Source organism: Neopelma chrysocephalum, unplaced genomic scaffold (assembly GCF_003984885.1).
Source record: "Neopelma chrysocephalum unplaced genomic scaffold, ASM398488v2 Primary Assembly neopelma1_97390, whole genome shotgun sequence".
Classification (NCBI taxonomy): Eukaryota; Metazoa; Chordata; class Aves; order Passeriformes; family Pipridae; genus Neopelma; species Neopelma chrysocephalum.
Window position 1 is genome coordinate 3275229 of NW_020926031.1, and position 13393 is coordinate 3288621.

At 37.1% G+C, this 13393-nt stretch overlaps 1 protein-coding gene across 4 annotated transcripts in view; it reads left to right on the forward strand.

Annotated features, from left to right (window-relative positions):
* The window catches only part of BLNK (B cell linker), a 100433-nt gene that overhangs the window by 57318 nt on the left and 29722 nt on the right, over positions 1–13393 (forward strand). For all 4 annotated transcript variants that reach the window (XM_027672083.1, XM_027672084.1, XM_027672085.1 and 1 more), the window contains one exon: positions 12281–12346. In XM_027672083.1, coding sequence (XP_027527884.1) covers positions 12281–12346 — 66 coding nt within the window. The remainder of the gene's footprint in view (positions 1–12280; positions 12347–13393) is intronic.

Below are 13393 nucleotides of genomic sequence, written 5' to 3' on the forward strand. Positions count from 1 at the left end.
CAGGGTGCTGGGTTTGTACATTTGGGTTTTGTGGATTAAAACCAATTGTCTGTCTGTATAATTGTACTTATTGCATTATTTTAATAAATTGTTATTCTGACTTATAAATCTCTCTTTTGAATTGAGTTCATTTTGCCTTGCTGGTTAACTTTTAAACCAGCACACCCCCACACTCCCTAAAAGAAAAAAGTCTTAAAATCATTATCTCCAACCATAACTCCCAATTAAAAGCAAGTGGAAAAAATAGCAATTGACTTTTTTTCTGAGATTGAACAAGTGTGTCCAATTATTTGCAGTATTTTGTATTCAAATCCCTTGCTAAACAGGAGGTTTTAAGCCCTAATTCTATGAAAATCAAGAGGAGTTTCCTTAAGACCTGAATGTCTGTTAATTGTCTATCAAATATGGAGCTGTTTATGATCTTCACTAATTTTTTACTGATAGAGACAGCTTGGCTGTAATTGCTAGGTCTTTTCTTTACCACAGGATTTTCTGGCACTGTTTCTTCTTGAAAGTAGGCAGTAGAAAATTAATTCATTTGGGAGAGAAATTATATTTAGCTGTAAACTGATACCTTCTATGCATAGGATGCTTTATCATAGTTAGTATTTGCTTTTGGAGAAAAATGGGGAATATCTGAACAATAGTTCCTTTTAGTTGTAGCAAACAGAAACTTAATCTGTTTTTTCAGGTTAAAATTTAACATAGTTTATTGCATCAATGGACTTGAACAGGACAAAAGAACAAAAATAAACTCAAGCAGGAAAGAAACAGGAGTTTCAAAGTAAGCTAAAGACTGCTCCCCGTGACGGAACTGGGCATCAAAGCCCACATCCACCTTCAACATCTCATCCTCTTATTAGTTATACAGACTCCAGAGGAAAGGCTATGTAAATGATAGAGTGATAGAAACATCTAATGGTTTGGGTTTGAAGGAACCATCTAGTTCCCATCCCTCTGCCATGGACAGGGACATCTTCCATTAGTCAACCTGGCCTGGAACACTTCCAGGGATGGGGCATCCACAAGTTCTCTGGCCAACCTGTTCCAGTGCCTCACCACCCTCACAGTAAAGAATATCTTCCTGATATCCAATCTAAACCTACTCTTTTTCACTTTGAACCCATTCCCCCTTGTCCTATCACTACATGCCCTCCTAAACACTTCCTCTCCAGCTTTCTTGTAGGCACCGTTCAGGTGCTGAAAAGCTGCAATAGGGTCACCCTTGCATATCTGAAATTAGGTCAGCCTTCTCCAGGCTGAACAATCCCAATGCTCTCAGCCTTTACTCAAAGGAAGGGTGTTCCAGCCCTCTGATCATTTTCAATGATTCAAATGTGAAGTTACTTGGACACTGTTCAGTGGTCTAAAAGCCCAAATAGACACTGTTCCACATATGAGATTTTTCCAGACCAACCTCTTCTAATTGCTCATCGCTGTCTCCTCTTCACAAGTCATGGCCACTTCACTTATGCTCTTCTACCTGATCTGGTGTTCTCTTTCTAGCAAAAGTCTAATCTGCCTCCAGCCTTAGACCCTAAGGACATAACAGCTGTGAAGGTCTTCTGGGACACAACCCATTGCCACCTCCAGCAGTCTCCTGTCTTCTCCTCACAACTTTCCACCGCACAGTAACATTCTGTGATGACAGCAGCTTTTGTGGCATGTCCATGTTTAAGCCCACCAAAATGTAGGCTGAATGCAAGGTCACATGAAATCACAGTCCAATGGTATACAGTCTTCAAAGCTGAATTGCACAGGCACGGGGGAAAAGGAGGTCACCAGCTATGTTTGCTATGCTGATGAGTACAAACAAAAGTTTTGTGTAGGATTGCTAGGTTTAGCTTGCCATACAAAGCACAGGATTGTGATTAAAAGATACAGCTGTATATTCTCTATTTCTTCTAATTTTCTGTCAGCTTAAAGAGTTCATGAATCTCTCTCATCTCTGGACTTTGGAATGGAATGAGATAGGAAATGCAAACTTCCCCAAATATCGCTGCAAAAATCCATTGTTTCACTCCCAATGTGACTTCTCCAGTCAAATCCTCTTGCTTCTCCTTTTGACCTTGCTTCAGCATAGCACAGCTTCCATCCCATCTATATTTGTTCTCCTTTATTCCTTTCTCCCTGCACCATTTCATTATACCAATCCCTTTAAAGCTTCTTTTCTTCTTTTCAGCCATGTCATCCTGCCTGGACCAATCTCCAAGCTAAAAAAAACAAACCAACAAACAAAAACCTCAAACCTGAAACATGCTACTTTTTACAAGAAAAATCAAAACAAACCAAAACAAAAAAACCATCCACAAACAAAGAAACAATAATAAAAAAAAAGGAAAAAAACAAACAAACAAAAAACAATTAAATAACCACACGGTATTTATTCTCACACAGAACTTCCTGCTTATAATGCTGTTTATAGAAAAGTATGTTTGACTGTGATCTGCCTGTGTGTTAAACAAAAATATGGCAATGTGGACAAAATGGCAAATGTCTGTATGTAGACAATAGTGTAAGAGTGTAGCCTCTTCACAAGATGAGCTATGTTTGTACAGTACCTATAGTTTCATTCTACTTGTGCTGGTAAAATTGTGCAGTCGTTGGCATAGCTTGTTCCACCACTGCTTCATATGCACACTCTTCCAAATAAAATTAAGTCCTGTAGTGACAGTGTAGTTTTACCAAAATAACTGTCCACAGTAGGAGCATTTGTCAACTACAGCAATCACAAAGGACACCTTCTTAGGCCTGCGACTGTGAGTTATTCAGCAAAAGTGAGTAATTTAGATTCGATCTAATGACTTGCCTTTTTTTTTTTTAGTCAAGTAATAAATGATCAATAGCCAAGCAAATAACCCAATAAATTAATTTTCTTGACCGTGAAAAAAAAAACAACCCACATTTCAGCAAACTTGGCATAACCATCTTTCACTGTTAGTTTATAACTATACCCCATGCAGCTGGGCAGACTGCTAGATATTGGATCATAACGTGATATTGCAGGTACCCAGTGGTATGTTGATCCCAGAAAAAACCTGTCTTGTGTTTTACAGAACCATTCAAACCCTATTGCACTATTGCACGATACATTACAATGTGATAGATGCTTTTCTTTTGGAAGGCAAATATGACAGTCATAAAATGTTGCAAAACCCTGCTGGAAAACCATATTTGTTTATCACGATGGGGAAAAAGAATTCCCACAATAGTAGAAATTCCAATAAATACCTCTTTATTTGAAAATAAGTACTGTTTTTAGTGGCTTCCTTTCTCACCTTGGAGAATGCCTCTGCTATTTGATTGCCTCTCTGAGAGCTGTCTGATAGTGCTTGGAACCAAAGCTCTTGTAAATCAACAGCTGAAATAGTTAATCAAGAGTAAGAGAATCAAATTCTGCTTTTGGTGAGTTTAGTGTTGGAAAACCATTTAACCTGATAAAAAGTCCTGACTACCAGTTGTAACAGGCCAGATACGATGTAACTGGAACATTTTTAAATATCCTAAGCATTGTTTTGTTGGGGTTTTTTTAACAATGAGTGAAATCTGGAGTTTCAGCATGCCATTCCAGCATTGTGACCAAACATAGAGGAAAAAATAAGATTTCAATTATTTGCCAAAAAGAAACCAAAAAAAATGACAACTTGTAGAGTTCAGATCACTTTATTTCATGTTCTCAATGCCATGTTAACTGAAATTTTTGACATTTAAAAAATTTGAATGTTTCCTTTTAATTTGTTGGACTGGTACAGTTCAGGATTAAAATGCACTTCTGCTTTGTATTACATTATTTTATGCACACTGCAGTGAGGAACATTTGTGATCTGCTCTATTTGATGTATTTAATGGAAATACCTCAACATTTGAAGTTTGACTTCAGGAATCACTTAAGAGTAACTTTTAGCCATCTTTAGATGTCTAAATCGTATTTTTAGATGATTTCGAAGTCGCTGATCGTTAGAAAAGAAATAACATTTTTGCTCACTACGTAGTTTTTTCCTTATGCTTTTGTGTGGGTTTTAAAATGATTGCTGCATTAGAAGACTAATTTTAGTTTTGGATAACATCTTTTATAGTGTAAGAACCCTAAAGCATGTTACAATATGACAGATAAACAATTATGTCTTTTAGAAAGCAAATATCACTGGTTTTATGTGCTCAGCAGGCAAGAGAATTGGAAAACTGATGGAAAACAGTGGCTGAAAGTGACAGTATTTTCCTGTTTGGCTGCAGGGAATCATCTTAGATCTTTGGTAAACTCTAAAAGGACTTTACATACTCTGTAAATAAGTTTGTTTTGTGGCAGTCATAATAAATGACTGAGGGGTAAAAGACACTTGAAAATTCTGTTAGCATCTTTATCCTAATCTGTTAGTATATACATTTTGGCCAGGCTTATTTTCCAGGTGTAAGCAAACCCAGATGTGCAATGCTACAGGTTTATGACATCAACATAAATTAGTACACAGTAAATAGTTTAGAAAGTTTCAAGCTTATTTTTCAAGCTTAATGCAAGGGCAACTGGGTGAAGTAGGCTATGAAAGCAAGTGGCTATACCATATGGCTAAATATTTCCTTTGTGTCTTAAAACAGAGAAGCTACAGGCATCTCTGCAAGAAGCACAGAGGCAACGAAGCACTGCTGGAGCTGTAGTTACATGGCCAATTTAACTTAGCATAAGTCTGAGCTGCTGCCAGAAGAGTAGGTCCCTTTCTTGCACCCTCCCAACATCCCTGCTCGCCGTGCCACTCATCTCCGCCCTCACACTGGCACTAGAGTTCCAATGACCATGTGATGAAGCTGGATCTGATCCTGCTGATATATAAATTGGCAAAAGAAAAAAGAAATTAGTTTCCCAGCTGGAAGTTCTATGACTCATCATAGCTGGGTAAGCACCGAGGGCATTAAAGAGTGGAATTTCCTCTTTCAATGGCAGCCTGTGTGGGCTCCATTAAAGTGACTTAGAGACCAAAGTACTTCTCCAAAGTTTTAACCAAATTTGATAGGCTTCAGAACAAAACAGATTCATGAGTAGCCTCCGTTAGATCCCTGTCAGTGCCACCCCACACCTATGGTGGATATAATGCTTCTGTCGCCTGAGCAAAAACACTTTCAGCCCAAGTACAGCAGTGTTTGTTAGTTTGTTAGTGGTAATTTTCTGGATCCATACCAAATCCTGTCTTTATTCACTTCCCTGCAATGACTTTGCACTTCCTCTTTTTGGTGAAATGTAAAAACCCACTTAACTCTTTTAAAAATCTGCCCTTGCTCTCCTTCACTGACCAGGCTGTAGGGTACTAGTCCTTCAGGGAGGTACACCACTCAGTTAATTTTAACTGGAACTGTATTTCCAAGTAACATCCTGCTGCTTGGAAACCTTTCAGAAAAAATGGAGTAAGCCTTGTGAATGTGGCTTCTGTGTGTGGTTACTTTTTGTTTGTTTTATAATGCATTAACTTATATCCAGAAAGCTGCTGCAAAAAGGAGATCAGTTAACTAAAAAAAAGATGCAAAACAGAGCAGGTCAGTTACAGAACAGAAAGTATACTTTTTATGTCAAAAAATGACATGTAATATTCATATTACATGTTGCATATTATAATAGCTAATTGTTTTCTGTACTCTCTACAGTATTGCTAATATCCAGTTGGGATAAAGGGAGATCTGGATAAGGGCAAAGAGGTGCTCAAACATCAAGTGCTTCAAGTTGTTGTTAAATATCTATATTTTTTAAAAGTTGTACTAAAAAGTGCTTGTGCATCACTGCTTTCTGATATTCAAAATTGGCTGTCAAGTCAAAAAATCAAGTCAACTTTTCTCTGCTAAATAAAAGAAAAAGGTCATTGCAAAAAATACTGTACAACTTAAACACATGAAACCTTTGTTGTTAATATACAATCCATACATACTTAGAACAAGCCTCAACCTTGATCTAAAATGAGGAAGCAGTTGCACCACTCAGTTGGTGACATTGATAAGGCTTTAGTTTTCTTTGTCCCACTGAGAAATCTTCATGGGTTCTTTCAATATGCAGAATTCCAAGTCACCTTGAAGTACTTATACTTTCATGTTGGGACTGATTTGTGTCAAGGACGTATTATGCCTTTACATGCTACGTATTTTTACTTACTCCATGTATGTTAGTACTTAGTAGTACAAGAGGGACTGACAGCTTCTTTGTGAGGATTATGTAGAAGGCATATGAAGATGAAAAGTATAATCAATATTTAGCCTTTCTGTGCTTCTGTGTGTACAATGTAAACACATACCTGCTCTAATTATGGGGTTTGCCTTTAGGCAAAACAGTGGATGATTTAGAAGTGAGCAGAATAGGATGTTATTGAGACTTCTTAAGAAATCAACACTCTTGGCAAAATGACTATAAATTATTTATAGTCATTTCCCCGTGTGCATCTCATGAACACAGCAGAAGACAATTCCTTGTTCCCTCTTCCTCAGATTGACTTCTCCCCAGGAGCAAACTTCTTTGAACTTTTCTTCACAGCTTTGAGATAGCTTTACAGATAAAGATCAAAGGCTTAGTGCCTTGAATGGATGGTTTAGTATCACAAGTTACCACCTCCAGCTCCAAACTTCCTTCTATCCCATCGTGAAGGCCATTGCAGGGGATGGGTTGTGATAAGCACCCAGAGTGGATGAGGAACTGTAGCCCCCAATCTTGGACCAGCAGCAACTGAAGTCATTTATCCGACTGCACCTCAAGAATTCAGCTCTGTCTTTATGCATGTAACAGCCATGGAAAACACGAGCCCCAACCCAGCCTGTATTTGGTTGCAAAGGACTTCACTCTCGCTGTTCCAGGTAGCATCTGACATAGGGGTGCGCTCATGTGGAAATCTGAAGCATCTGAAGGAGATCCTATGAGAGGAATTAGATGCTTTCTGTATTTGGGCATTTCCTTTTGCTTTCTACTGAGGAATTTGAAGGGAGGTGAAAGGGGGTCTAGTTGGTTTATATCATTTAATTGGGTTTGTCTTAGATGCACAAAACTGGCAGAAATATGAAAATAGATATTATGAAGACACCCAGTCCACCAAGATCCACATTGTTCCACAGAGATCACATCAGGAGCACTGTATTCATGAAATCCCTTCGAGGGAAAGGTGGTCCTTTTCTTGTTTGTTAAATTAGTTTGAGAAGATATTTCAAGATAAAAGCCTCAAGCTTTTCAAAATCTCAAGTAGTACTTTAACAGATCCCCCTCTAGGTAAACAGGTTCTTCTCACAAAAGCAAGCACGAGTCTTCCCCTTTGTCCAGAAACAATAACTTTCTTTCTTATTTTGGTCACCTGCATAGCTGTTTACAAAACTGAAGGCTAATAGAAACACAAAACAAAGATCAGCTGGGGTGTGGTGGAATAATTGTGCTGTGAGAAGCCATAAAGGAGGGGTCTTCGGATGCTGTTCCTTCTTTAGTTTCATATTTTAATGTGGGGTTTTTTTAATTAACAGATGTAACTGTATTTTTAATTTTCTGTACTTTGAGTTGTGGTTTTTATCTTCTAATAACTTAGCTTTTATTCTGCAAATTCCAGTATACTTTTCCTCATTTTCTGTTTTGTGGTTCTCTTCTGTAAAACTTTATAGCTGAGGAAGGTGGGTATTTTTAGAGATGTTTTTGTTTTAAGTCTAAATTTGTACTTACTGAATTCTATTCTAGGTTTCTAATGCTAAGCATTTGAATTTGCTTGGGAAACAAACAAACCAAAAAAAAAACACACAAACAAATTCCTCCAAGAAACAACTACTTTTTGTTTTATTGTGATCTGTTATGCTGCCTTTCTTAAGATAAAAATGAGTGCTACACCTACCTACAGTCTTACTTTGAGTGAATGGACATAGTAATGATCTTCAGAAAATGTGGCTTTCTAGGCACACAACTACAGGTTGTCCTGTCAGTGAGAAAGAGATGTACCCAAAAAGGTATAAGAGCTGCAACTGGAGTGCAAACTGTCTGATTTACAGTGGGATTAATTTTTTAAATTTTATTACTATTTTAAAGCAAATTCAACATCATCATATTATTTATATTTTTCTCCTTTAAAATTTATTTTAACTTTAGAAAACTTTTGTAGCATAGCGTATATGCAAAGGAGCCAAAAGATTCTAGCTGATGTTTGAAGGTGGGAATGTGTCACAGGCCAGGTCCACCCAGCTTCCTTCCTTCACTCATCATGCATTCCTCATATGCTGAGCTGTGACCAGATCAAAGAGAGGGCAGTTCTGTTTCATTTTATTTCATCTCAAGGCAGTTCTGCCAGTCCTTGAGTGCAGCTAGGTATTTTGTGACACAGCAAATCCTTCTTTCAGGATATGTGGTATTTGCAGTGGTAAAACTTTCCACCTTCCTTTACACATGTAGTCACCCCTTTGTCAATAGATTTCATAATCCTAAATCACTGGAGGTTCAAATTGGTAAGATAGGAAAAATAGCAACACAGGGCTAGAAAGTGTTTCATTTTAAGATTCTTTTTTTTTGTTATTCCCTCCAACATGTAGGATTTCTAATGTATTTTAAGAAACCTAAAAATTTTTAGAAGCACCTAGAGCCAAAACTTCCAAACTTCTCATCTGCAGAACTTTGAAAATCTATTGTCTTCAGTGAGTTCCTGATCAAAAGGGTCCCATCCAGTCTATACCTGTCACAATTAAGCTGGATCTCAAAATATCTATCTATTGCTGAAATGTGTTTCAAAGATTAGCAGTGACACAGACTGCACCTTTGCCTGCAAGCCTGATTTTACATAAAAAGCTCTCAACCAGATTAAATGAAGAGTTGGTGCTTGTAGTTAAGAAGCAACTCTTAAGTTTGACCTCTTGATTATCTTTAATTACCTGCAATGCAAGGTAAAACTAGCATTACTTATTATTTTCGTTTACAGTACTTGCTGATTGAGGTCCTTAAATGTTTCTCTCATCTACTCATCCCAAGAGAACACTAGAGGATAAACATTAGTTGGTAACGAGGTCCTGACTCAGATGTTATGAAGAAAGAGGGTTGTAGTTATGTATCTGAAGCAAGAGCTGTCTACATTGGGCCATGGTAGCCTCCATTTCCTAGATGCTCTCAGGGCTGCTGCTCTGATAAATCCCTCCCCCAATGAACCTCTTTACTTGGAGTATAATCTTAAGTATTTGAGAGCCATACAAAGAGTATTTTAGCGCTGGTCAGATACGTAGATCCAGGCAAAATGTTAAGTGTAGGAATGCCCTTCTGTGCTTCGCTTTCCTCATCGCTCTGGAGCAGCCTTCAGGCTTGGGATTGCGACCCTTCAGATTTGGAGAATCCCCTTGCCGTACACTTTCCTATCTGCCTCTCATCTTTTCTACTGTCTCCCTAAAATCTCAAGTCAGGCAGACAGCTCTCTGTAAAACTTTTCAGTTGTTGCCTATTGTGTCACCTGGCACCTCAAGAAATCTCAGCCTCTAGCTAACTGGATAGACTGGTTTGTGCAGTTTGTTCAACTTTATGGGTCAAAGGGGATTCCACTTGAACTGGAGATCAGCCATGGTTGATGACTTCCTACATTTACCACTACACAGTGCACTGGTTATCTGCTTACTCTCAGAGGCTTGATACAAGTTAAACTGTCTGGAGGCAACAAACAAGTTTTCTAACAACTCCTGTAAGAGCTATGTCATTTTAAAGATTGAGAAGATTCACACAAACACATATTAGGTACTCTCTAATTTAACACAGTTGTAATTAGAAAATGAAATGCCTCCATAAAAAAAATAAGAAATAAGAGTCACAGATTTTTAGGAAATTCAATTATGCAAAAATAGGAATGTTTTGATTTCAGTCCATCTACATGGAAAAAATGGCATACCAGCAGCAGCGCATGTGATTATCTCTAAATGCACTTTTTTAAATAAAAATATGTATTAAGCTATAGCCTTAATCAAAACTCATGGAATACCCATGATACTCTAATCAATTCACCTGAATATGATAAAATGAAAAGCAAACTGTTCTGGGTACTTATAGGTATGAGTTTTGGGGTGGGTTTTATTTGTGTATGTGTGTGTGTTGAAAGTTTTTTTTTAGCGACCAAATGACAATAAAGAATACGAACCAGTAAGGTGAAAAAAAAGCCCAATTTTTCAAAATAAAGCCGTATTTCAGCTAATGTTCACGTCAGCACTGAGCAATAAGCAATATTCAGATACAATTCTACAATTAGATTTTGTTGTTGTTGATATTTGAGTCCTATCTCTAACAAAGAACAAACTCAGGAGGAAATGTAACTGATGCTTACATGTATGCCTCATTGAAGTCTGGCAAGCCTTTCTGAAAGAAACACAAACACCTAAAGACAATCATTCTCCTCAAACTAGAACTAAACCATTTAAATCTCCTCTCAGTCTTTTCATTCCTCATTACTTTTAATTTATAGACACTGCTAGGTGCCAGCTGGGGCACAATACAGAAACAGTAAACTGCAGAAAATGGCTGTGTGTGATGTTTCAAGCATAACCAGCAGCTGAATCTGTTAGGAAAAAACCCAACAACAAATACCACAGAAAAGCAGAAGTTCATCTGAGCTTTTCACCCCAGATTTAATGTATCTGGTTAGTTCAGATAATAACCCAAGCTACTCTTGAAGGTGTAGTGCATTCTTGATGGAAATCTTGGAACATTTTGCTGTGCACCTGTTTTTCACCCCTGTAAGTAATTTATTGCTTTATATCAGCAGGTAACACTGTGTCATTTTGCTGTAAATTAATAGTTTGAGTTTTCAGCAAAAGTTAAAGATGGGCTTGTGAATTATTTGTCCATTATTCTCTTTTTTTTTTTTTCTGAATTGAGGATCTAGAAAGAATAGGTTGAATTGCTTTTTAAGTGAATTTGGGCAAAGATTTAGGCTCTAGGAATGCCCTTTAAGTATCAGACTCATGATGTAGCTTGTCAGAGCATTATATACTGTGTTATGGTATTACAGGGATTATCCTTCAAATTCGGCTAATATAGTGAAAAGATCCATTGTTTCTGTTCTGTTAATAAACATTATTAAGAATAAAATCAAGCTTTGCTATTTAGTCTTCTAAAAACTTAGAAGCTTTCCTTTGAAAAAATTATTTTAATTTTTAAGAGAAAGTTTTTAATTATTAGTTGTGAAGCTGGAAGATGCCTTTTTTTAGTGAAACTGTGTTACTCAACCTTCTGAATAATAAAGTTTCAAGTTTAAGAAAGCTTTAAAAAGAAGAAAGAGTACTTTGATGCTTGTACTTCTCTTTGTAAGCAAAGCATCAAAGAGTCTATTGGTAGCCTGACTGTGCATCAGAGAGGAAGTGGGGAAGACTAAAACATGGAATGACATGGACAACGTGTAATGAAGAATGGAAGGCCAATTTTTTTTAAGTGCTTTTCGGAAAAAAAAATCAATACATTATTGGTTGTGCTAAAATCTTCAGCTCAGGTCTAGTAAAAAATGCTAAGTTTAGGTGAACAGGAAGAACACACTGTGAGAAGAAACTCAAACTATATGTGCATTCTATAGAAGTTTCTGATATCTGCAGATTTTGAACAGGTTTCACTATTAAGTCAGTCTTTTGCTAAAAGTTCTATCTGTATTCTTGACATTGACTTGATTTTAGTGGTGTGGATTTTTTAAATGAGAAGGGAGGTGGGATTCTAAATGATACTTGACAAGTGAAAAATATTCAACTTAAATTGCCTTGATTACAAGTAAAATTTTAATGATGACAATGCAGCTGATTAATAAAACAATTAAAACAATTCCAGATATGATCTTAGGACTCCAGTTACATGGACTAATGAGTTTTTACAACTCAGAGCCATCAATACTCTAATAGTTTCTCAAATAGCCTGGGCCCAGGAATGTATTGTCTTTCCCCTGCTATTGTAACTGCAAACACTGTGGGCATGAGATAGAGTGTCCCATGTAAGGTGAGAAATCAGAGGGCATTCCCACTATAGCTGTGCAGTGTTGTGAAGTCAGATCTGGACAAAATGTTAACATTGAAATGTTCTAAACTATTAATTTAGGCAATGATGTTTCTTCCTGATGGCACTCACTCAAATTGATTGTTTATAAACTGCATGTAATTGTATTAAGAAGGATAACACAAACAATGCTAAAGGGCTCTGTTAAAAAGGGAGGAAAAATTTATGCACAAATGATTTAGCAACTAAACTACTTATTGAAGACATGTTAAGCATATTTTTCTTAATGATTGAAAATCCATTAATGTAAATTTGGTAATTTTAATGCTGGCTTTGTTTAATATCTTACAGGAAGCTTCAAAAGATGGTGCACGACATCAAGAAAAATGAAAGCGGGATAATAAACAAGTTCAAAAAGTAAGTTTGAAATGTCAATCCCTCGTTTTATCAATTTGGGGAAGTTCATGTTGTAACCTAGTGTGTAGTACTTTAGTGGTGGGACCATGTTATTCTAGAGAGATGTACTTCAGTGTATGTGAAAAGCTCCAATTCAGACTGTGACATGCAGAATTGTCATAAGTTGAAGAACTGGACTCCAATGGCAGGTTTTGTTTGTAGCCCTGAAAAAAAGTATTTGAGTGAAATGGACTTTCCTTGAGTGTTCTGTGGGAGTGGTCATCGCTTGTTGTTTGGATGTGTGCCTTTCTCCTTAGGCAACTGTTTAGGCTACCTGATGGAATTAAGTTTAATTTGAGCTCTACCTTGAACCAACTGGTCAGATATTATAGTTAAAATTCCCATAAAAATGTTAAATTCTCCTGTGTTTCATTCCCATAAAACAAAATCCAGCATTACCTAACATCCTTATTCCAGTAAGAAGTGCTGTACAGCATGCATATTGATGTCACATGCATGAGAGTATCATAAAATATTCATGTGTATTTATACATCGAAAGAGATTCCAGTAATTCTGCATCCTTGTCAAATGAATACACTATTCACTGTTTCCAGTGAAACATCTATTTAAACCAATTAGCTATTTAGCACACTTTTTCCTAATGCAAGAGCTCATTTGCATAGGACTTCCATTTGGGTGTGATTTTCTCATTCAGATGTCTTTCTTTACATGGGTCATTGGCAACAAAAGTACTAAGTACTTTTAAAAGTTAATTAGTACACAGTACTTGAAGTGTTTCCTGGATGACCATATTAAATTCTAGAAATACAGCTCTTGTACATAAGAGGCACATAGAATCATTGTTTAAAATTGTTCTTAAAGAGTGACCACAATGGCTCAGTTAAAGAAAGACTTCTTGTATATAAAGCAATCAGTAGGTAGTTGAGAGAAGCAATAGAGTTCTGCCTGGTTTGGCTGTGCAAGAGCTCTGGAAAGCCAGGCTGGCTCAGCTATTGCCCCTGCTGCCAGCCCAGGCAGGGCTTGTGTTTGTGGGGCAGCTGCTGTCC